Genomic DNA, 24,696 nt, shown 5'->3' with positions numbered 1-24,696 from the left:
TCATGCTTATTGAGACAGTATCTCTATTATTGATGATCAGCTCTGCTAGAGAGAGTCATTCACATCAGTCATTCTGTTGAAAGCTAATGTACTTGCATAGATAGATTTTCAAGGTCTGATTCATTCACTCTGTAGCTCCATCAGTCTCTGAGTGATAAACTGTGAAGAGTTGTCTCTTAATGTTTAATTTCTCATACACTCAAGTTCAAAATATGCTTATGAAAGCTAATCTTTAATCTAACACTACCACCTTAAAGATGTCATGTCAAGGAATGATGTTGTGAAGGAACACTCTAGTCACTGTCTTCATATCAGTTTTCTTAACTACTTTTAATATAACCTCCTTGATCAGTCTGTCCATTATAATCATGATGTTCATGTATTCTTTAGAGCTTGATAAGTTCACAATAAAGTTCATGGAAAGCTCTTGCCACATGCATTCAAGAATAAGGAGAGGCTTAAGCAGTCCCTGATGTCAATCTCTTCATGTGGTGTTTGATCTGCAAAGATGACAGTTCCTGGTCATTCTTCTCACATCAGTGGCATAGCCTGGCCAGTAGAACTCATGTATTAGAACTCCTGTCATTTACTCTCACCCAGGATAGCCAGTAAGAGGTGAGTTATGAGCTTCATACACTAACCTGGTTTGAAGAGGTTTGAAGTCTGGCACTCACTTATGATCTCAAAAGAGAAGCTCCTCATTCTCATTTAAAGAGCACTCAGAGATGAAGGTCTTAATGCTGAGTTCAGAAGGAAATCTGAATCTTCTCTTATGAAGAATTTGCTCCAGATGCTGCAGAATCTTATCATTTTTGTAAGCCTCATTTCATTGAGCTTGAAGAGACATCTCAGGTTTCACACTGGTAGCAGCTACTATTAGTTCCATTCCAAGTGTCAGTACATTAAACTTAAGTAGTTGAGCTTATCTCTGCTTGATTCTCTCATCATCAGCACTCTGTGACATGTTCTGCTCTCTTCACAATAAAGTGTCTGGTCCAGCATTCAACTTCCCTAGCTGGTAATCAATTCTGAAGTTGAATCAATAGAGAATATCCATTCAACATAGCTGTCTTTCATTTAGTCTGCATATAGTCATGAAGTATTCTAGATTCTTATGATCTGTGAGAATCTTGAATTTCTTTACACTTTGTAGCTCAGTATTTTATTTCTTTAAATACTCAATTATTGCTAATAACTTCTTATCATGAATCTCATAGTTGCATTCTACAGGTGAATGCTTATGAGAGAAGAAGGCACATGAGTGTAGAATGCTCTGCTCATCATATTGTAGCAGCACTCCTCTTGAGATATAATCTGAGAAGTTCATTTTCAATATAGTCTCATAGTCAAGATCAAATTGAAGCAGGATTGAAGCAGAGATAAACATTGATTTTAGACACTTAAAAGCTTCCTCAGCCTTGCTTGTCCACAAAAAAGAAACATTCTTGTGTGTAAGAATCATCAGTGAGGTTACAATCTTTGAGAAATCCCTGATGAATTGTCTATAGAAATTGACAAAGTCTAAAAATCCTTGTACACCTTTAAGAGTAGTAGGTGTCACTCATTTCAAAACAGCTTTAATCTTCTCTGAATTTATTTGTATACCCTTGCCCACTTCAATGATGAATTCAAGATATTTTATGCTGTTCATCTTGAACTCACTCTTTCTGATGTCTGCCTGCAGGCCTGCTTCCTGTAGATATATAAGCATCTTTTGTACATGCTCACAATGCTCTCATAAGCTTCTTGAGGAAAATATCAAGATGTCATCTAAATAGACTGAGCAGAAGTCATCCAGATATCTATATAATGCCCAGTTGATATATTTTTGAAATGTGCTTGGAGCATTGACTAAATCAAAAGATGTAACCAGCCATTCAAATAGCTCATATCTGGTTCTAAAGACTGTCATTCACTTATCACCTTCTGTGATTCAAATCTTGTGAAAAGCTATAATAATGTCCAGCTTAGTGAATCATTTAGCCTATCTAATTCACTGTAGAGTCTCACTGATTAATGGTAAAGGATATCAATTCTTTCAGATGATTTTATTAATAGCTCAATAGTTTACACAGAATCTTAGCCCACTCTCAGACTTCTTCACAAATAGTATGAAAGTGGTTGCAAAGGAGTTGCTCACTCTAATAAAACTCTTATCTAGATAATCTGTAAAAGTCTTTCACAAAGTCAGTAGTTTCTCTCAAGACATATTATATAATGAGCCTCAAGAGAGTTGTTCTATGCTATCATTGACCTTTTTAATCAGTTCAATCCCATGATCTCTACCTGAGTCATGAAGTGGGGGTAGAGCGTCAGCAGCTTTCTTATCAAATATGTTTAAAAACTCATGATAATGTTCAAGTAGCTTTTCTCTAGGGTCAATCTTTGATTTCACTTCTAGAGCCTTTTGAATGTCAGTCAAACTGATGGTAAAGATCTCAATGTTTCACTTCTCTTGAGTGCTTATAAGTCTAGAGAAGCTTATGGCAGAGATGGGAATCACATCAGCTTTTGCATTTGAACTAGACTCTACCTCTATGCCACTCTCTTCAAATCTCATACTTCTTTGATAAAGGATCACAATCACCTTTTGCTGGGCTAGCCAGGGGTCACCTAGATACATATCATGACTATATAATCTATTTACCATGTAGAGAAAGGCCTGTTCAGTTACATGACCACCTATATCAATTCAAATGCCAGTCATTATGCTTGTAGAGAGTTCTATGAAGTCTTCAAAGTCAGTTATTTTAACAAGAGGAATTTCAATGCACAGGAGCTTATGCTTATTAATGTAGAATTGAGAAATAAGATCATAGATATTATATTCACTGTCTATCATTGCTTTAGTCAAAAAGGCATTATCTACTAGAGCATTGACAGTGAAGGGTTTGAATATCATCTTAGATTTAAATCTTCTTCATTGCTTTCTCATAAGCTTCTTATTTCACTTCTTTCAGTGTCTTTTGGTTGGAGCTACTCTTTTTCCTGAATCCTTACTCATATTCACATCATCATTGTCCAGTACTGGCTCAGGGATCACCTTAGCTATTATGAAGGTGGCAGGGCGTCTGGGAGGTTTGAACAGACAGCTCTTAATCATATGACCTCCAGCTTCACATCTCAGGCACAGGCCTTGCTCTCTTCATCAATTAACCTTTGTCTGATTTATCAATTTGATGTAGTGGACACTTGAGGTTACAGCATCAGAAGAGAGATTCATCATATCATCAGCAAAAGCTTGAGACCAGTTTCATCAGTCAAGAACAGCATGACAAAGTAGAGAGTGTGAATTAGATATTGTATGATCTGAAGAAGATCTGTCCTCACAACATTTAGATCACTGTCTTAAAGTCTTAAGCTCAGAGAGTTGATGATCAACTAATCTAAGCTTCTTGCAGTAATTCTCATAGAGAGATGATTCTCTTACACTCATCATGCCTTCCCTCAGCTCTATGCTTAGAGCAGATTTCAAATACCCCTTTTTAATATGATCATTTCATTTATGACCACCAGCTTCCAGCAGTAGCTGATTAAATTCAGATGGAAAGTCAAAGAGAGCTCTTCTACTCTGTCATAGATTATTGAGCTTTTGCATAGCCTTTTCCTGTTGTGCAGAATCACTAAAGAGCATGTGTGTCTGCTTCAGTAAGCTCTCTATTATGAAGTTGATCTTGTTCTTATTATTCTCAACTCAGGGGTAAACTCAAGCTGCTGCCATTTCTTTCAGTCTCAAGTACACATACCAAGCACATTCCTCATTATTATCTAAAGTTTTCCCATTGATCTTAAGTTTTGATTGAAGCTTTAGCTCTCACTGAGGGTAGTGCTTCAGATTAGAACCATCATACTTCTTGCAGTCTGATAGCTTGATCTTTGATCTTCTGACTGCAATGAGTGGTTGCAGATTCAATTGAGAGAGAATTGATATTGAGATGTTCAAAGCTTGTCATAGATTAGCTATTTCAGCTTGCTGAGCTGCTATTAAATCTCTGTTCTCATGCTGGACCTGTTTCTGCTGTCGGAGAAAGATCATTTATTGTTGTTCAAAGCTGCTAAGAGCATCTCTGCTCATTGCTTCATATTGATTCATTTGTGTATTTATTGTACAAGTCTGCTGCTTTATCTCATTCAGCTAGATATTTTCAATGTTGCTCATTCATTTGTTAGCATAATTGCTAACCCAGTCTATTCATATACCAGTGCTATCACTGAACTTTGTGATGCAGGATTTAAGACTTCCAATAGCCTATCATATGTCAGCATATTTGCTAAGCTTCATGATACAGAATTAAGGCTCCCAGTGGCCTATCAATGAAAGGAGTGAAGCAATTTGTAATGTAAAGGGTTAAGCTCTAAGAACTAGAGGCTAGTCCTCCTATATAACAAGGATGAATTACTTGAGAAAGGGAAGAAAAGAATGAGATGAGAACTCAAGCTTAAGCAAGCTCGCGTAGCATGATCACGTGCGCACATGCAAACAATGGCTAGGCTGAGTCAGCCAGCCAGAGCAAATCTAGAGGTTCAACCTCTTATAATGATCTGTTTTTTTTTTTGTAAAAGGTTTAAAGATCTTCTTTAATCATATTAACTCATATTTATCATTACTTCACTTATTTTCTAAAGCAGTGAAGTAGATCTGATTCTTTTTACTATCAAAATCTTCAAGTCAAGTATCTTGCATATCTCTTGATTTCTCTTGATATATAAGAGCAGATGAGAGTGAAGTTCCATCTATACAAATTGAGACAAGTAGTATTATGAATTCTCAACTATCATTCTGGCTGACACCTATCATACAGCCTGATTTGAGTGAATTAATTGATACAATATATTTGAGAGTATGAATGAATTCTAATAGAAATTCTTTCTTATCAAAGTTGTAGATATTCACAGATTCAAGATTATATTTTATGATTTTTATTTACAGCTAAAAAATTAAGATAAATTAACAAGATGAGAATTAAAAAAGCAGTATAAGAAAGAAATCTATTGCAAGATTAAAATAATGCTTGAAGTACACAGAATTGTCTGCAATCTTGTGTTTTTGATCAATATTTCACAGATAGAGTGACTTGATCATATTTTTGTAGCACTTGCAGAACTGAGTCACTTAGTTGACTTCAATAGATGCTTTTAGAATCTCAACAATGAGATTATGAAGGATTTGGGACATACAAGGGAAACTGCAATCTGCCAATCAATTGATATGAAAAAGAAGTCATTTTTCTTGTGAATCAGTGAGAGCTTTGCAGTGGATAGAGCTTGCTTCCTTTCTTGACATTTGAACACCTCTATAACACCTTGACAATGTATATCAGCTGATTTCATATTTTTTAGCAGTCTCAGTGTAATTAGGTGTTAATTGCACATTCAAATCATCAATCACAGCTTGTATAACTGCTTCGTGGTGCATGTTGTGAGTGGTTAAAGATGAATGAAAAATGAAGATTTGAGCGGGCGTTGGGTGTAAACGGGCGTTGGGTGGTTGATTACGTTACATGTAAAGTATTTAGCAAGCCTCAATTGGTATGAGTCAGGCTTGTTTGACTACGAGGACAGCTGAGGCAGCTCAAACATCAATCAAACACAGATTTGTCAGGCCTATCCGCCTTCTTACATAATCCACACTGTATATAACTTTCGCGTAGCTAGTGATCACTTTATAATCAATCAAGCAATCTATCTTTGACAGGTTATGAGACTCATTTTGCACAAATAACTGCCAATTCAAGGAATTCTTGTCAAATATAGCATATATTAATCACTGCTTGCTTCATTCAATATAATATTGTCTTATTTTATGTCAATTGATTGATTTGATGCACTTTTATATTATTATTATTTTTTCTGTATTCAATTCATTCACTTAGTGAGTGAAAGAAAAATCTGCAACTTGCTAATTTTTCAATGACTGATCACACAAGAACATATCAATCTACTCAATTAAGCTTATAGACAAGAATCTCACTGAATAAGATTACTCTGTTATAAAGAAGATTAATATGACATGATGAAATGTATGATGACTCACTCACAGTTATAATTGAGTCAATTCAGTCAATCTGATCAATCTGAAAATGATCAGAGGGCTCTGAGCTCACTGAGCCTCTCAGAGGCATTCAGAAGTTTCAATATTGAACTCTTCAAAACACTCAATTGGCAAGCTGAGCTGATTACAGCCTCTACCACAGTGAGGTCAGTCTGTCTACATCATGTCAAATATGCTGACTTAACTTCTTCAGAAGATGAGGTGAAGATGTCTGCAGTGATCTCTAACTCATCATCAACAACTGACTCTGAAGAATTGCAACTTCAACTTCAATTGAAGAGGCTTCACACTCAGAATGACAGAACTGCAATACTCACAAATTCATCAGTGGATTAAATATCAGCATGAGATCTGAACTTGAGGTCCTGAATGCAATATAATCTCTACAATCTGGATAGCTGTGTCAGCAAGGTGATCAACCAGTTCAAACAGAATACTAAATATGTCATGAAGCTGAACACTCTGGTCAGATCTTTGAATTATCTCTCCTGGCATGTAAATATGAAGGCTAAGCTAATTGACACTCAATGCTAGATTATATTGAAGTACAAGTAAGTCAAAATCCCTGATGAGGACTCTGAATGAGCTCTTTTTTGAGAGGTCAAAAATTGCTGGCTTTACACATTCATTTTAAACATGTTGGCAACCAGCATTAGGCCCTGTTTTAATAAGTATGATGAGAGCAGAATCACTTATTCTCTTTGATGTGTGATTGAGAAGGAGTTCTTCATTCTGAGAATGCAGCTCTGCAGAGAAGCAGTCCTAGCATTTACATCAATGAGTGATGTTCAAGTCACCAACATACATGTATTTTTTTATAAGTTCAATGACATTACTATGAAATTAGAAATACTCAATATCTTACTGCTAAATGATATGATATTCCATGTGTTCTATTCTGCACTTCTCAATATATGGTGAAACTATGTGCAAAAGAAAATCAAGAAGATACAAGAGTTCAAATCAAAGTCTGTCATATTAGATGTTCATTCAACTATGAAGAAAATACACTCTCAATTGAATTCTCTCAAAGAGGTCAAGAAGTCTGCCCAGGCGGCTAATTCTTTAGTCAATGTGGCTCAGGCTGAAAACACAGCTGCAGGTTCCAATAATAGCAGCAATGTCTAAAATAATTCAGCCTGTGAGGACCAAACCAGAGGATGTGAAGGCTATCAAATGGGTGGATGTTCAAAGTCTGACCTCTCAATCTGCCTGGAATGTGAGCATCATCATGGCAGGCTCTGCTGAGCAGCCAATCTGAATAGCATCTCTGAAGAATGAAGAACCACCAACATGGTGAGAATAGAGAAATATAATAATAAAAAGAGTAGTGAGGGCAAAAAGACCCTATCAACTGCAAATGACAGCTCTGAGACATTTCAAATGATGAATCTAGTGCAGGTCATTGAGGTGTCTGCATACTCTGCTGAATCAATCACCAACCCACTCATCATATGAGATAGTAGGACCAGATGTCATATTGCATGTGATTGATCATGATTTTTCCAAATAACAAAGGTTAGCAGCTCTATGATTCAAGTGGTCAATAAGACTACCTTGAAGGTTCAAGGAATCAGAGTTGCCTCCATCCCAGTCAGGGAAAGATTAATTGAATTTGACTATATCTATTTGGTGCCAGGCTTATCTGCCAACCTCATATCCACTGGTCTATTGAAGTGCCAGGGCTATATTCATCATGATCTGCAGGTAGATGCTGGAAATTACTTTGAAATAATAGCACCTACAGGAAATGACATCTTCTATGTGAATTTGAATTCTAATAATATATACATACTATCTGACACTTTCTCTATGTTCAGAGATATTATGAATGATCTAGAGCTTGGACCACTGGCATACTTGATGATTCTGAAGCCCAGGGTGATTTCAACAAATTATGATCTGAACACTGCATCACTGGGTCTTTTCAACTGCAATGATGTGGAGCAGCTAATTAACCTGAAGGATTCAGATACTGATACCTTCATTTTGTCCTCACCAACCTGCTTACCCACCATTATGCTGAAGCAGCTATCAATTGATGAGTGGCACTGGCAGTTGAGCCATATTGATGAGAAGAATCTAATTAAAATATTGTGGGAGCTCTGTTTTAGAATTGCTATCATTGACTCAAAGAAGCTCTCATTCTGCATCATATGCATTAAAGTCAAGCATAAATGTGCAAGTTATAAAAACACTTCTCTACACTGTGCCACCTGCAAAGATCTTAATATTTGAATGAATCTATTCAGAGGTGGAGAAATACTTGATAATGAAGAAGATACACCATTCTATGTGAGTAAGAAGCTCATGATGATGATCACTGATGATGTCACATGAATGTGATGGATCTTTCTATTGGAGTGCTGCAATGAGACTCTAAAATATATACAGATCTTCAATCAATTTATGAAGAATCTGCTCAATCATGATGTTGTGATTATTCACTCTGATCATGATGAGTTGAATTCAAATGTGACAGCTGCCTATATGATGAGTGAGAGTATTAAATGAGAACTAACTCTGTCTCATACTCTGCAGCAAGATGATGTGTCTGAATATTCTATTGATCTGATTATCAAAAAAGTCTGAACATTATTAATAGATTTCTTTGCTCCCTCTCAGATGTTAGATGAGACAGTAATTATGATGACTGAAATGCTTAATCTTATGTCAATGTCAGTCAAGCTCTATAATGATGTAGAGGATTCAGATCTGAAGTTAATTATCTTATGTGAAGCTTGACTCAGGGCCTTGCCCTTCACACACAGAATTTGCCAATGAGAGTGCAAGGCTTATTTAAAAATAGTGCTCAAGCTGAATATGAAGATGATCTCATAATCACAGAAGCTTATATTTACAGGCTATGATGGTTTTACTAATTATAGATTGGTTGATCCTTCTAACAGTTGTCTTTACACATCAAAAGACATGATATTTCAAGAAAATCTTCATTTGGCAGATTCTCTGATCTCATCTGAGTAAGATATCAAGAACCTGTCTTTCACTACTCATATGACTGCAGTTGTGATCCTCTTCACTCAACATGATTTATCAACAAATGATTTCATAGTAAATGAGAAGTCTCTACTTACCCCTTCAGTATTTCTACACTTTACAAATAATTGATGAATAGACTATGAGGTTACTATGTGAATTTCAACATTTTTGATGTGAAACACTACTATTCTCTCAGGGTCCACTTTAAAGATGGAGGATTCTTCAATGCTCACTGAGAATATTACTTCAGTGAGAGAGATCTCAGTGAGAAATTTCACTAACAATTCAATTGACATCTCTGCAGACTCTGAGATCACTGACTTGTCAGTTCTGAAGAATCTCACCTAGGCTCAGGCATCTGCAGATTGAAAATATTACTTTCATGTCTGTGTTAAGGAGATTAACTGCCTTAAGCAGATTGGTGCATGGCAGCTAGTTGAAAGGACCTCAGATATGATGATTCTACATGGTCAATGAGTATTTGACAAAAAGATTAATAATGCAGGTAGAATTGATCAATATAAGGTCTACTGAGTAGTCTACAGCAATTATCAAGAAAAGAATATCAACTATTCAAAGATATTCACATCAGTTGTATTGATCTCCACCTTCTGAGCACTTATGACAATCTCAGTATTCTGAGAATGGCATGTTCTGCAGATTGACATGATTATGATATTCTTAAATGCCTGGCTTCTCATCAATGAATGTATATATATGCATCAACCCACCAGGTTCTGTGAGAGATGTAGCAATCTGATATGTAAATTGATACAGAGACTATATGGTCTGAAGCAAGCAGCACTATTATGATATGAGAAGCTGTGAAAAATGCTATTGAAAACAGACTTTCACATCAGTTCTCATGATGCTGATTTTTTCATAAATGATATTCACAAGATCTATATAATCATCTATGTGGATGATGTTCATTTATATGAGCTGAATATATCAGATATTGAGTGGACAAAAGCTCAGATTACCACTAATTATGAGATCAAGAATGTGAACAATTCAAACTGATATTTGAGTATGAAGATTGATTGGGATGCTGAATCATTATTGCTGTCCCAGTCACTGTTCATAAAGAACCTGCTTGAGAAATTCTCAATAAATGACTATCACTCAACATCTTCCTCTATGAAGGAGAATGTTAATTTCATGAGTGATAATGAAGAATCAATTACTTATACAGCAGAATTTACATTATGTTCCTATCAATCAGAGATTGACTCTCTGCAATATCTTGCTGTCAACACACATTCTGATATAAGCTTTGCTGCTGACTTTCTAGAGATATTCAGCTCTTATTCTATCTCAAAGAATTGAGCAGCATTCAAGTGAATTCTTAAATATCTACAAGGCATACTCAATATAGATGTGTCCTATTAAAAAGACACAGATATAGAATCTGTGGTGTTCACTGATGCTGATTGAGTGAGCTGTGATTCAGATTCTCACTTCATCACTGAATATGTCATTTATATGACAGGAAATTCTGTTGCTTGATGAAGCAGCAAGTAGACAGATGTTTCAAAATCATCTATTGAGGTCAAATATATCACATTCTCAGAGGCTGTCTATGAGCTTGTCTGCCTCTGGGAATTGCTGGAGGATGCCAGCTTTGTGCTGTCTCAGCTTAATAATCTTGATGATAATAATGATTCAATTGAATCATCAGTCAATAAGCTGATGTATATGATTTGAGCAGATAATAAATCAGCAATTGAACTGATCAAAAGTGAGACTATTTCACACTGATCTAAGCATATAGAGATTCACTTCCATACTCTTCAGAATCTTGTCCACAAGAACAAGATCTCAATTGATTACATTCCATCTGCTAAGAATGCAGCAGACAGGCTGACCAAGCTGCTTGAGATGACTAGATATGCTCTATGACAGCAGATATTAGAAGACACAGTAAGCAGGCAGAAATGATTATATGGAGGAAATGACTGATTTTTCAACAATATGGGTTTTCCAGTCAAATTATGCACTGATACCTAGCTACAGGCTATTTTTTGTATGTAATCTCACATACAGTTACATCAGTGAGTGGGGGTGTCAGGCCTATCCACCTTCTTACATAATCTGCACCATATATAACTTCCGCGTAGCTAGCGATCGCTTCATAATCAAGCAAGCAATCTATCCTTGACAAGATTTTCTTCAAAAGCAGTGGAATTCAGATAGGTAAGGATTTATCCTTTGGATTGTGAAGAGGTTCTCGCTTTAGAAATGTACATGCTTGATCTTTTTTTTTTTTTAAAATCATGTCTTTTGTGAAAGTCGAAAGGCAATGTGGGAATAGGTTAATATACATCCAATGATTGTCTGCAATAAATGGATAGTTGTTTTATCATTTTTGTTGAGCTGGACAAAATCGATACATTAGCCCCTCAAGATGTATTATAAGTTTATCCCGCTTGGTGCTCCAACTGACACTGAGAAGGTGAGAAGGCGGAATCCCCGAATAAGACCTTTGCAATGGGTCGACGTCATGTTGCTGGCGAATTGAGGACGGAGGATACTACTGATAGAGTCGAGAAGGGCCATCGCAAAAGATCGGCAATAGAACATTAAAAGGTCACCATTCATGTTGACGGTTGAATTCTACGTGCTTCTCACCCGATGGCCCGTCTTCAACTCTTTTAATGGTTTATTCATTCTCTGGTGGCCTCTGGAAAAGAAAAAGAAGATTCAATTCCTTCGGGATGAGGGTCTGGCGCATAAGCATCCACAGATCGAATACTCGGTAAGAAGAAACGAAATTAATCTCAGATGACGGAGAAAATGGTCTAGGGGTACCATACTGTAAAATCCTGTCTTATGGGTACATTAGATAAATCATGCAGTTAGCTTGATGATATAGCTTGGATATTTACTGCGTCGCCGATCTATTGCACTGATATTTCTGTCTTTGGACGCCCACCGCCGAAACTGCGAGAGGAATTAAGTAACTAGTTAAGTATACAAAGGATGATATCAGACAAAAGGGTGGAATGAATCAGCCTCACCAACCAGGATGTGATAAACGATGGATAAAGCAATGAAATAGGAAATAAATGGAACAAAATAAATATAAAATGAACTGCCTGGATATCTACCGAAATTGTAATGGAGGTGAGGTTCGCTGTTGATATAGTAAAGATACTTAAGGACAAGTCCCTCCTGGAGACTTATCAACATTATTAAAGAAACCAGCGAGTTTGAGAGAGAGAAGTGATATGGGAGTAGAGGGGGGTGAAAACAACATCCAGTTGTTAACAATACATGGATGGATTGGGGTGTTCTTCACACCTATGTCCCCCAAATATCCTCATCGCTCATCACAAGGTCTTCTTCTTGCTGTACTCGTAGTCCATTCTCTTTCTTTTGTTGCTTCCATTCTCTCCTCGTAACTATGTGGCTCGGTGTAAGGGGGGTGATTGGGGTGAAGGGCATGTAAGGGGAATATGGCGTTTGCGGGATACCAGTCCGAGGGCCCCCCGCTCTCAACATACTCTCACGACGTTCGACAAAAGTAGTTTTCGTTGGCGCAGCGCTGGCAGGTGATGCGAATGCGCGGAACGGTAATGTAGAGTTGCTACTACCGGATCGGATGTGGAGAGGAGAAGGAAAATTCCTGTGGGGAGGTTCAAGGGATTTCTGGTTTGGATTGGGTGGAGGAGGTCCCGGGGTATATATGCGTGGTGACAATGGTAGGCTTTCGGAATAGTTGTTCGCTGTAAGATCAGGAGAACCCATGGGTGGTGAAATTGGCAGATTTCGCACTGACGTTCGACGGGATTTTCTACCGCTCGAACCGTCGCGGGATCGGGAACTGAGGAAAGAGAGGTTGGAAAGTCTCGATAATCTTTGAGCTATTGGAGAAAGGGGCGAGGTTGGAAGCATCTGCTGCTGCTGTATCGCTGAAGGATCTCTCGGTGGTGGGAACGTGGGCTGTTGTTTCACTCGAGACTGTTGTGGTTGTGATGATCGTCCCTTATGTCTGAGATGTCGAAACTCTGGGGGGCCTTCGAAAGACTCGGGGGATGATGACGAGGGCTGATGCACGGACGAAGCAATTCCGTCTTCGTTTGCATCATTCACAACACGAGACTGCTTTGCATCATGCTCCATGACTGCGGCGTAGAGCCGCTCCATCTCATCCTGTGCTCTTACGCGGTCTGCCTGGACTACGGTCTCGTCGAAGGTGGCCATACTTCCATTCTGAGAGACAGGGGAGGTTGGGCTCCGAGGTGTGGTAGACCAAGGCATGGTGAAGGTGGGTTTCCCTTTCTTTGGGCTTGGCCAGAGTTGACTCTCTGTTCCGCTTTCTGGGGTTGGCGAAAGTCTGTTGGGAGATACTGGGCTTATTGTGGTATCGAGTGCTGGCCTTTGCGGCTTGACCATTTCCATGTCAAGCGTCCGGTTGGATTGTTGTGCGCTTCGACGCAGTCTTCTCCCGGTCGTCAGAAGACACCCTAGGAATACTACCACCGTGCCCACGTATGCACCTACTATGGCGACAATATCTCGCCAGAGCAGGTTTAGGTCGCGGTTTGCAGAAGCCGAAAATGGAGGATGTTCCTCGGGAGCAGGGGCAGGGCCGTTGAAGATATTGACAACCCGAATCGAGGCAGTATGAACGACGCTGGCCTGGATCAGAAATAGCAGAAAGCAAGAAATGATGGGGAAAAATGTCGAGTGTGAAGCGGACATGTCGCAGCCTCCCGTTGTTATACTGCATCCGACATATTACTAGCAATCAAAATCACAAACAATCCAGGATTCCCTTCTCAGCTCTGTAACAAAAGAAGTTGCATTTACCACTGTGGTGGGGTCATGCGAGATATAATATCCATGCGAGAAAGAGCAGATCTAAACCTTGCGTTCTCACTTGAGGAATTGAATCAGAAAGCATACAAGCACAGCGGTGGGTGATGTGATCGACATTGAACTTCCTCAAATCCATCGTTGCAGCATGTTAAAAGGGTAAAAGAGCAACATGATGGACCTGATAGGAAGCTGACCTCAAGGTCACGGGCTAATTCGCGAATAACAGTTAGCCACTGCATTGAACTCCCTTCATTTTTCTCTGATTGCTGGGTTTTTCAGGTCAAGGGAGTTAGCCGCCCGACTCGCATTGGTTAGGAGGTTTTTCAACAACCATCAGTGATTGATGTGGTTGGCCATTTACTTGAATTGGATGCCCAAGGAAGAGGGGTTCACCAGCAGCAAAGACTGATTTGCTGTGGTTAAGCGCCGGGGCCAAGGAGGAGATCCATATTTGATCAAGTTGGCTGTAGCCAGTCGCTGGCGAGACCGCTGTGCAAATCCCAGATCCCCAGTCTGCGCTGACCGGCGCGACCCCTCAATGGATGTGGTTTCGGACGCATGATTGGACAGGAAACCAGAGTAGCCACCAAAAGGAGGAACCATTCCTCATAGGCTGAAAGTTCCTTAGCTCCTCGTCCAGCTGCATGAATGCCATGGCGATCACACCAGAATTTCGGCCATCACATCAGTCACATTTCACGGTCTGTTGTCTGAGATGTCCGAGAGAGTTAGTTACCTGTGCTCAAAACCTATTAATAGAATGGCTGGATTCCAGAGTAATGTGATGCTGGATGATGCGTTTTTTGCGCTGCTTCTTGTTGAAGTCAAGGATGGGTTCAAAAAAGGTCTTCGAATATTTATCTAGTTACGGAGGAGTGACTCTGTATGTATGGAGCAGGAGTCAAGAGAAATCCTCAAATTTCCTCACCTTGGCATATATATATATATATATGTGGAGTAACTACTCCTCCGTACCTCGTCCGTGCTTATTTGCACACTTTCTGTTGGTTGGATTGATAGCTTCGCCCAGCTTTGGTTCATCATGTCAATGATGCTACCATTGCTGTGTCCAACTCACCACAGCCCTTGTACACTCAGTTGTTGACCAGTGTGACAAATAAGAGAACTCATTGATGGGAGAGGACCCGATATAACTTGTGATATCGGTGATATGCCCCCTTTCCCTCTCGAATCTCCGTGACTCTCCGTTTATGTAACTCAACACTTTCATTTGTTGTTCCTCGGCATTTCACACCATGCCGTTCCACAGAAGAACGGCTGTGCGAGGGACTATCCCGGTTGAACAGAAATGCCTATTGATGATTCGTTTCAGTAGGGTAAGAGACCTGTGATGATCTCGATCCAATGGACAGCCCATGAGGAAGAATCTCTTTACAGTTTGACCGAAGTTAGATGCAGCTTGACGTTGGCTCGACTTGATGCTTGATTGTGACTCTCCTGCCGGACAAGGGAGATTGGGCTGTGCGGTGCTACAAACGGTGCTACAAACGTCATGTTGCATCCAATACATCTCCTATCTCCTTTATTCCATTTCGGCTATTCATACCCCTTAAACCGTCCAGAGAGGGGGAAACTATATGTTTGTCCAGCTTAAAGCTGCTTGGACTGTGTGCTTGCAAACATCCTCCGGCGGCGCTCAAGGGCGGTAAAGTACCTATAGGTAGATTTGCCGGCAAGTCTGGTGGTATGCTACTTTGTCTTGCACATTTTCTGAACTCAACCATTGATCAGGAGAGATATCGGTTGGCGACTCAGCGCCACGGGAGTTAAATAGCTGCGTGCTGGAAACTGCTCCAAATCGAGCACACCGGGACATACAAGCCGCACTGCCACCAGGGCAATTACAGGCATTTTATATCTCGCAGAGAGAGGATTGCCCGACCCGGCGACTTTCTCTCTTCCTTCTGTCTCCCCAAAGTGCTCGGAATACATTACAGTCCCTGCCTGCTGTTTCTGGGTGGGCTGGGACCTGCTTTGCACGCCCGCGGCCCTGAATGATGCCTTCCGCAAGGGAGGGCTGGCTACGACATCCTGACAACTTCGACTTCTGCTGGTTGGCATTTTCCATGGGGATGATCAAGTGCTGCATTTTCAACGTCCAACAGAGTAATGAATTTCAACCTCTTGCCTGCGGGGAGGAGATTTTTCCCCCGGCACACTGGCATGGACGGTTTACTTCCACATTCGTTCCCCTCTCTATAGTTAAACATACACCGACGGTTCTTGATTTACAATTACTCATTTGTTCTTCTCCTCGAAACATCCTCTTATCTCCTTTCCAAGATGGGAAACAAAGTTTCTGCAGTAACAGGAGTCCGCTCTTCTAACTTCTTTGAGCCAGGAAACGCTGTAAACGAAATTTGGGTTGGCGATTTAGAGGTGGTATCGCGGTTCCCTTTTGGCGATTCAGACATGGCACAGGCTGCTTGGCCCAAAAATGACTACCCTAAGATTCCATGGCGTCCATTCATTATCCCCCTTCGTGCTCTCTTCTCAACGGTTTTGAAATCCCGATCTCTCTCCGCGATGGCAAGCCCTGAGTTCGGGTGGTTGGCTTCTTTGCGTACGTTCGCAGATACTAAAATGCTCTTGGTGTGCTGGGTTGTGATGCAAATTTTTGCCATCCCCCTACTTATGGTGCCGATTGCTCTACACCTTGCTCCCCGCGATATCTCCACGTGCATTGATGATGATGTTGATGATACGTCGTCATCTTTGCCTATTCGACCCGATGGTCGTGATACAAGATCGTTGGACGATTCTCCACGGAACAGGAGAGAAACAACTTATATCCGTGCTTTGTTGGGTTCTGTTTTCCATGTATCCGGTGTACTCGTAGCTTACGGGTTCGATCATCGACTTGTCATGGATTCTCTTCGCCCCTCTGAGCCTTTGTCTGACCCATCCGAGTTTGGTGTTTTTACCCCCGATGATCCTGGTGGACTGGACGCTTTTGCTGTATATGCAGCAGTGTCAATGGCTTTAACTCTGAACTCAGCCTACTCAGTGTTCCGTCTGTGGTGGAAGTTCTTTAGATTGAACCATGACCCTGAGAATGGAGAGCAATATATGGGCAAAATGGACCTGGCCATTTTTCCTCCGCCCCCGGACTATACAGATGAGCAAGTAATCACTCTCCTTTTGTGATCGCGACCCTGAATCACCTTACCACCGGCACCATACAGTCGAAGGTTCTGTTAAAAAGCGTCATTTTTGAGTCGATCCTATTATTTCTCGTGACACAATGACGAAAATCGGGAGATAGTTTAAGGGATTTGAACATTTCCCCTCGGCAGGAGCCCCGGGACGTTTGGAGCAGATGATCTTTAGCCAGCCTCACCACATGTACCTTCCTCTAAGCTCATCATTTGGAGCCCCTAAAAGACAGTAGTACCTCGAATTTCATTACAAATTTCGCCTAAAAGCCGAGTCCAGCAGCAATAGATATCATTCTTAACTTTACCTTCCTTGATCACCATATATCATTTCTATCTGTTGCTTTCTCGACATAACCTCGACAGACAGAAGAGACGACAGAGGAATGGCCAATGATATCATCGCTCATGATTCGTTATAGAAGACGTCCTGCATTGGATTGCACTGGAAATTCTCTTCCCTATTATGTACAGTCCTAAAATTACATCTATCATGCTTTATAAATTTCTTCACAGGTTACCTCTTTTGTGTGTATACATGATCCATGTGAGAGCTTAGCTGGCTGCTGTGTTATTCCGATTCCACAGATCCCGCCAGAACTGCTTAAATCCATACCGCTTGGAGGGTTCCTCCTCATGAAGGCATAGATTTTTCTTTGAGGTTAGCATATTGAGGAAACCACCTTCACTTCCCTTTTCAGGGACTTTACGTATAGAATCGCGAGACCTCTCCGTTGCTCTCCGTCGTAGCTCGACGGAAAGAGTGGGCGCGACGTCAGCGTAACAGGAGAGTAATTCCCGCTCAAGTTTCAGGTATGGCTTTTGGGCGACTGCGGGAGCCATGAGGTTATAGGATCTGATTAGAGAATTGATATTTTTGATTGTCAGGTCATAGTATGGTCGTTCGGTTTTTAGATATTCAGGATCCCGGAGCGGCGCGACACTTGGGAGAGGTTCTGAATGAGTATTGATGGAGTCATTAGGATTGGGTTGGGAGCAGTTTGTCACGGTTTTTACTGTTGTTGCATGTCTGGGATGGGATAATTCTTGGGCCGATTTGGGTCGAGATTGCGAGTAAGGAGTACCACATAATCTCCCGTCCAGACTAATTTGAGACATGTACTCAATTTCGGTACCCAAGACCTTAGAAGACGCATCATCTTCACTTCCATTCATGCCAGTATTGCCCAGTCGTGATTCCGCAACAGCATAAGCTCTCGCTCGCCGCATCTGAGCATCCAGGGAGCCACCATGGCTTACAATCAATCGTACAGCATGCCCTTTCCAGTCACTACGTAGCCGTCTCCGAAACCGCTCGACCTCCTTCGCCAATTCCTGCTGCTTCTCAATCCAAGGCGGCGTAATGTCCTGTTTCTGAATTATCTTATTCAGCAGATATTCCGTCGTGTCGATATATGGGCTGCTAGCATTATGATCACGCTCGATATTAATACCCTTGCCGCGTTTGATATTCCTGAACTGGCCGCGGGCAATAGCGTCTTCGATTCGCTCGTTGGCAAGCGAGCTGAGTCCCTGCGGAGTAATTGCACGAGCCACAGGCGTAAATCGCTCCTGCAGCTCTCTGCGAATAGCTTCGCGTTCCTGATCAGACATGTTGGCATTTTGGCTTAGGGCATAAGTTGACGTGCCGTCACGGGCAGCCGCCAGTCGTTCAGCTGGTGACTGTGACCGGGAATTTTTGAGAGTGAGCTGTAGGTTCTTTGGACCGGGTTGGGGTGGTTTAAAGGGGACGCGCATTGGCTTGCTTGCATCGTTTAGCATACGGAGAGAGACGTCGTGAATGGATTCGGTTCCCGTCCATGGAGTTGCGGTGGCAATATCTTGGGTTTCTCTACTGGCATTGGCCTGAGGGAGTTATTTGTTAACCATTTTAGTACCTGGTGCAAGTAAGAGGCCACAGAACTGTATCTTTCAACCAAAAAGCATCAATTGATATATATATTGGATTTCATACCGGCATATTCGCAAGAGAAAATGCTGCAGCGTTCTCACTTCGAAAAGTGCTTTCTGCGATCCTCTCTTCCAGTTTTTTCTTCAGGTCTTCCGAGAAGCTTGCTTCTTGCAAGTTCTTGCGTACAGATTTACCACCCTCTAGCATTGCTTCGTCAGCCATTTCAGATAATCTTCTGGACATGGCACCCTCTTCCGCTGAACTAGGAGTTCCATTTTGCTTTTCTTGTCCGGTCCTTGTGTCGTTTGGAGCATGTTCATGTTGCGAGTGGGCTCTGGGTAGGCTGAAGAAGCGCCTTGTTGGGATGACACAGGAGTCATGAACCAGAGGAGTCCTTAGTCGTTGGGTCCGAGTGCACGCAGCACATATGTGGGAAGTAATAAGCCGCTGCTGACACCTCATTATTCCATTTCCTCCGTGCAGTTCAGATAAGAATATAGTCTTCTCATCGTTCCGAATTGTAATCAGTTTGGTGCGAGAAAAAACTTTTTGTGGCGAGCCGCCGCAACTACGGGGTTGATGGGGTTGACACACCAAATCTAAGCATACCCGCGCGCCTCATTAGTTAACTTAAATAAGCCTACCTAGAAACTGTTGGGCATGTTTGCCCGGGGCAGCCGCCCCCCTCGCACGTGCTATAGGCGTATATTAGTTAGCTTAGCTAGTCCCCCTCCCTAATAGGAATCAACCATCCCACAGAAACCTACCGGTGCGCATCACCTAATTTAGTAGTTTGGTCCCTATGTACAGTTATTTCTGGACGCCCTCATGCGTATGATACCAGTGGCCCAGAGGATCATTTACGAGGCGAGAAGATTCGACGACGACCTCTCTGAAGGTTTCAGGGGCATCATCAATATTCTCTATGAACTATAATGGTGAAAAGTTGTATGTTCCTTGACTATTACTCATCTTAAATCTATCAGTTTCCAATCATCTACCTCTATAACAATGAAGATATTAAATATGCTGATAATGTGATCCATGACTTGAATTATATTTACTGTGGGAAATTCAGACTTATTGCAGTCTCAAGGGATCTGATATATATAATAGGATTTATATATATCATAGTCTTATAAATATATATTATTCTTAAGCTCAACTGCTCTTACATCTTGTCTGAATATCTTTAAGCATAATATTGATCTCACAAGCAAAGTTTTAATAAAATATTTATTAAATCTTCTAATAATAAACTAACCTATAGCATAAATAGATGATTAAAATAGTTAACCGCGTTTAGCAAATACATTTAAAGTACAATAATCTTTATTTCAAACACATTGTGACTAACTATTTCTGATGACGCAAAAAAAAGGTGTGTAAATAGATTTTAATATTACAATCACTTATTCTGACAGCAGCTACATTGGAGACAGAGAACATGGCGTAATGAAGATTGAACCAGGCATATCAAGAAGTGTTGAGGTGAAGCTTGTTGATATTTCTAGGATGGAGGTTCGTTCATGCGCGCAGCACCTGAACAAGCAAGGCTCTCAAACAAGTGGGCGATTGAGTGAGCAAGACCTCCTCACGATCTCCCTCTATATGAATGCCCAAGCTTGGGATGGGAGGTATTGATCGCATTAGCATTGAGATCGAATTTCAACACCTGCACGAAGCAACCACGGAGTTGGTATTTGAGGTGGCTTGTCCCATGGAAATTGTTCCTGATTTTCTACCAATGTACCTGTCAATGGTTGAAATCCAGGTCAAGCCTTATGAAGACCAAGAAATTCATGTATCAATATATACACTTTTCGCACCTGTCATCTCTACAATCTTTCCATTCCAATTTGTACCAACACCAAATGATCGTCAACGCCTAGTAACAAGTCAGGATAGCGTTGCTCTGTGCAGTGGACGTTCTACATGCTGAAGTAAAGTCTCACAAAACTGCATAATGTGGGCGTAGGTAAATTCAGACCATTGACCAACAGCGGACCAACGCTGTTGACCTGCCTCCGCCTATATATGGCCTAAATAACTGGTCGTTTGTTGCTGTGTTGGGCGTTTTGCTCGTTTCTTCCAAGTACTAAACTATGTACCTTCCTTTAAATAGGTACCGAGGGACTCCACTCTGCGGAAGGTGGGTCTTGGCATCGGCGAAATCAGAAAAAGGCGGCTCTGATTCGTTTCGGCCAACCGATTCGTTGCTGCCATAGCTTTCAACGCTTCAAACTCCTCAAGACTTCTGCAACTCTGTATCTAACCAAAGAAGACGGTCTTCTTGACCTCTTACCTACGTCCCCAGGTTTCTCGTCTCACCACCACCGTAACCATGCCTCCAAAGGGAGCTCCAACGCGCATGAAGCCATTGCGCCTCCAGACAATACAAAAGCTACGAGTGAAAAGTCCGAATACTCACCAAGCGAACCCATGTCTTGCAGTCATGACGAGTGTGTTAAGTCAGTCTCCTGTTTCCCTTTCCGCAGTCTCTGCTCGTGGCATTGCCACCTCTTTTATATATATACCCCGCCAGTTCTATCAACCAAAAAAAAAAAAAAAAATTCACAGTACAAGCGTGGAAAAAGATCTTGCATGAATAATGTTCGCTAATGCATTTCCTCTATTGTATCTTATAGGTTGCTGGGCCTCGAGCCGATCGGGTAGCGGTGGGTGTTTCTCCTTGGAGCAACAACTAAGAGCTTGTATGGATACAAGTGTACGTGCGATCCGTCTTTCCCCGTTTGTCAATTGTTGCTGCAAAGTGCACGTTTCTTCTTCACTGCACAGAAGCCATGTCAACTAACTCGATAATACACTTGGATTGGTTGTATAGAAACCACAACGAGCAGGCAAGAGCACGATCAATTACCATCTTATGCGAATGTTTCCGAAAATATCAGGACCGAGAAAGAAGGAGGGGGTGTTTCATTAGGGAGACTTTGTATTTGTTTAATTCATTTCTTATTTCTGTCCTGCCTTCGATGCGGGATATATTATTTTCACCTTTCTTTCCATATTTCAGCATATATCGGTTCTATAGATTCTGTATAGAGCTTTCTTCGGTTTTTCTTAAACGAAAATGAAGATGTTGATGAGGTTGGTGTCTGGGATTTTGTGACAATGACTATATTCTGTTGACTTATCACGGATAACTCACGGAAGTGGCCGGCGACAGTCGCTATTACCTCATGCACGGCGCTACAAAAGAGCTGGAGTTTGGGATATTTTCCCCTGATGCATCTCTTAAAACGGACATCCGCCATGTGACCCCACACAAAGGAAAAAAGAAAGGAGTTAGGGTGCTATTCCTCGCCTGTGTATATTCCAAATTTAAAAGGTTACTTGTGATTTATGTTCTGTTCCCATAAATACGCTATTTACAGGGTAAAAATTCAGGCTGAATGTCGTGCGGAGGGAAACTTAACAGTTGGAGGAGCAAGGGCGCACGAACCATATCCGCAGGAATAATCCTGTTGCTTTGGAGATGTTATCGAAATCCTGAATTTCATGCCCCCTCAACATATAAGGGGGTCGGGAGTGAGGGACGGCGGCTTATGACGTCGAGAGAACTACCTAGTGTGGTACAACTTCGAACTTCAAAACTAACTTGTTGCTAGTTGGTCGGACGGTGTACGCATCGATAGCCTCGATTCCCTCGTCGTCAACGATTTTGGTTGTGAAGTTCGAATAGATTACGGCCGCCACGAGTTTAATTTCTGTTTTGGTCCGGAAGGAGGTTTTATTTCCCTTGGTCAGTTGTCACGGCCTCACACGTCTGATGGACGGTTTACAATGGGCTCACTCAATGAACGGGGAAGAAAATCAGGAAAGATTCCGCATCTTACCCTGGAGGGCCAAGTTGCTACCAACACACATCCGTCCTCCACTTCCGAATGCCCAAAACCATCGCCTCATAACCTCCAGGTCAGCCGAACCTTCTGCTTTGAACCATCGGCGGGGGAAGAATGATGTTGGGGCAGGGAAAACGTCGGGATTCAAATGCAGCGAATAAGCTTGTGCGTTTACTCGAATGTTTTGTGGGATATTATGGTATCCTGCTAGCGATGTAGGTGTTGCTGGTGTTATTCGAGGTTGTCCACCTGGTATTGGAGAGTGAAGCCGTAGTGTCTCCAAAACGATGGCATTCAAGAGTGGCAATGCATCGATGGATTTTGGATGAGGTAGCTCAGTGGGAGGCTCAGCACCCAAGGGGGCTGATATCCTTGGTGAAAGGGTTTCCAATTCCTGGCGAAGTTCTGCTTGTAATTCCGGGTTTCTTGATAGTTCCCAGTACAGATATGTGAGGGCAACTGCACTGGTTTCATGGCCGGCGGTGAGATGGTCATACATCTCACAGGCTATCTCAAGGCGCTGCTGTTCCAATATTCCCTTAATCGCCTCAAGGTCAGCCTCAGGCAGCTTTTTTAGCATTGCTTGCTTTATCTGTTTGTATACAACCGGTTCGCAGGCGGGGTCCGTCGATGAAAGGAACTTTTCTGCATTATCGCACATCTCCAAACCCCAGTCTTCCATTTCCCGGTTTGCCTTGTCACACCATTTGGGAATTAAGGGGATCTTCAAAATTTTGGCCAAAGCAGTTATATTGGGAACTTCCTGATGGTAAAACTCAAAGGGTTTGCGTGATTGATAAACCCGGAGCCATTCCCTTGCAGCAGCAACATCCTCCAGGAAGTTTGTGCCAGATTTTAAGCCAAAGATATAAGCGCAAACGAAGTCCATCGTTATTGCGTTGTTCAGCTCATGGACTTCAACGTCAGACTGAGACATCGCATTCTGCTGCAGTATGGGTAACAGTCGCCGGAGGATGACTTCTCGGGATATGGTAGCTATATGAGGGGACGCTTGCAGATAGGATTTAGAGTATATATTTGACATCATCCGTTTACGTATTGAATGGGTTTTGCTTCCTACCATCGAAAACATGCTAATGGTCCTTCAACTCGAGTTAGCATGACAGACATACCCAAGTGCTAACTACCCCCACGACGTCGATGTGTAAGCTATACACCTACCCATAAGCACCAAACACACGAGGGTACCAGTCATGTTTCTCAAATCCACCAGCATAGACGGTTCGAATGCCATTGTCTACGCAGTTTATGGATATCTCTGAAGGGCCCAATCGGACTATGGGGCCGTATTTTTGATGTGCTTCATGTATAGTTCTATTCCCCCGCATCCTGAAGCGATTCCACAGTATCCATGCGGGGGAGAAGGGAGAAGAGAAATGGGCATTTGGTATTTTAGAGAGCGGCGACAGAAAAGCAGGATATAAAAAGAACCTGTACAAGCAGAGAATTAAGATGGCAATGACAAGTACTGCCGGCGAAAGGAATCCCGTGGAAATCATTTGTGGAATGAGGACTTGATGTCAAAAGGTGCTCGGAGACTCGCCGTTGGCAAACGCTATAAGGTATTATTGGACCCCAGTAGAAAAGTCTATTATTTAAAATATGGTGTACTTCATCCGTTCCTCTGGATATATCAAAAGACTCCTGGCCAACATCTCCGGTTTTAAAACCCAGGATATTAGGTTTATTACTTCATTGCCGGCTTTGTCTCATGCATTGCGATTGATTGCCGAAGCCGAGTCCAGCAACTCTATCAGCTTATCTAATCCGCGCATCTTGATAACTAACTAGTTAACTATTAACTAGTTAGTTAGTTAGTTATCACGGGGGGGGAAGAGTCGCCGACCC

General features: G+C 41.6%; 6 protein-coding genes across 6 annotated transcripts; 3 read left to right on the top strand and 3 right to left on the bottom strand.

Annotated features, from left to right (window-relative positions):
* Positions 1–7,172: 7,172 nt before the first annotated feature.
* On the top strand, positions 7,173–7,352 carry PAAG_00279 (hypothetical protein; the record flags this gene model as incomplete). The annotated part of the gene is made up of 2 exons (XM_015843964.1): positions 7,173–7,271; positions 7,329–7,352. 2 exons carry the CDS (start codon positions 7,173–7,175, stop codon positions 7,350–7,352), a joined length of 123 nt encoding a protein of 40 aa, XP_015700299.1.
* Positions 7,353–12,355: 5,003 nt separating this feature from the next.
* Positions 12,356–13,759, bottom strand: PAAG_00278 (hypothetical protein; the record flags this gene model as incomplete). Its single annotated transcript, XM_002797693.2, has 1 exon — positions 12,356–13,759. The coding sequence occupies one exon, from the start codon at positions 13,757–13,759 to the stop codon at positions 12,356–12,358; it is 1,404 nt and encodes a 467-aa protein (XP_002797739.2).
* Positions 13,760–16,180: 2,421 nt separating this feature from the next.
* On the top strand, positions 16,181–17,044 carry PAAG_00277 (hypothetical protein; the record flags this gene model as incomplete). The annotated part of the gene is made up of 1 exon (XM_002797692.1): positions 16,181–17,044. The coding sequence occupies one exon, from the start codon at positions 16,181–16,183 to the stop codon at positions 17,042–17,044; it is 864 nt and encodes a 287-aa protein (XP_002797738.1).
* A 563-nt stretch (positions 17,045–17,607) lies between these two features.
* On the bottom strand, positions 17,608–19,426 carry PAAG_00276 (hypothetical protein; the record flags this gene model as incomplete). The annotated part of the gene is made up of 2 exons (XM_002797691.2): positions 17,608–18,918; positions 19,028–19,426. 2 exons carry the CDS (start codon positions 19,424–19,426, stop codon positions 17,608–17,610), a joined length of 1,710 nt encoding a protein of 569 aa, XP_002797737.2.
* A 1,168-nt stretch (positions 19,427–20,594) lies between these two features.
* Positions 20,595–21,640, top strand: PAAG_00275 (hypothetical protein; the record flags this gene model as incomplete). Its single annotated transcript, XM_015843963.1, has 3 exons — positions 20,595–20,892; positions 21,090–21,435; positions 21,613–21,640. 3 exons carry the CDS (start codon positions 20,595–20,597, stop codon positions 21,638–21,640), a joined length of 672 nt encoding a protein of 223 aa, XP_015700298.1.
* A 909-nt stretch (positions 21,641–22,549) lies between these two features.
* On the bottom strand, positions 22,550–24,176 carry PAAG_00274 (hypothetical protein; the record flags this gene model as incomplete). The annotated part of the gene is made up of 3 exons (XM_015843962.1): positions 22,550–22,692; positions 22,822–23,930; positions 24,010–24,176. 3 exons carry the CDS (start codon positions 24,174–24,176, stop codon positions 22,550–22,552), a joined length of 1,419 nt encoding a protein of 472 aa, XP_015700297.1.
* Between the last annotated feature and the right edge of the window lie 520 nt (positions 24,177–24,696).

This window comes from Paracoccidioides lutzii (genome assembly GCF_000150705.2).
Source record: "Paracoccidioides lutzii Pb01 unplaced genomic scaffold supercont2.1, whole genome shotgun sequence".
In the NCBI taxonomy this organism is placed as follows: Eukaryota; Fungi; Ascomycota; class Eurotiomycetes; order Onygenales; family Ajellomycetaceae; genus Paracoccidioides; species Paracoccidioides lutzii.
This window is presented reverse-complemented; position numbering and strand designations above follow the sequence as displayed.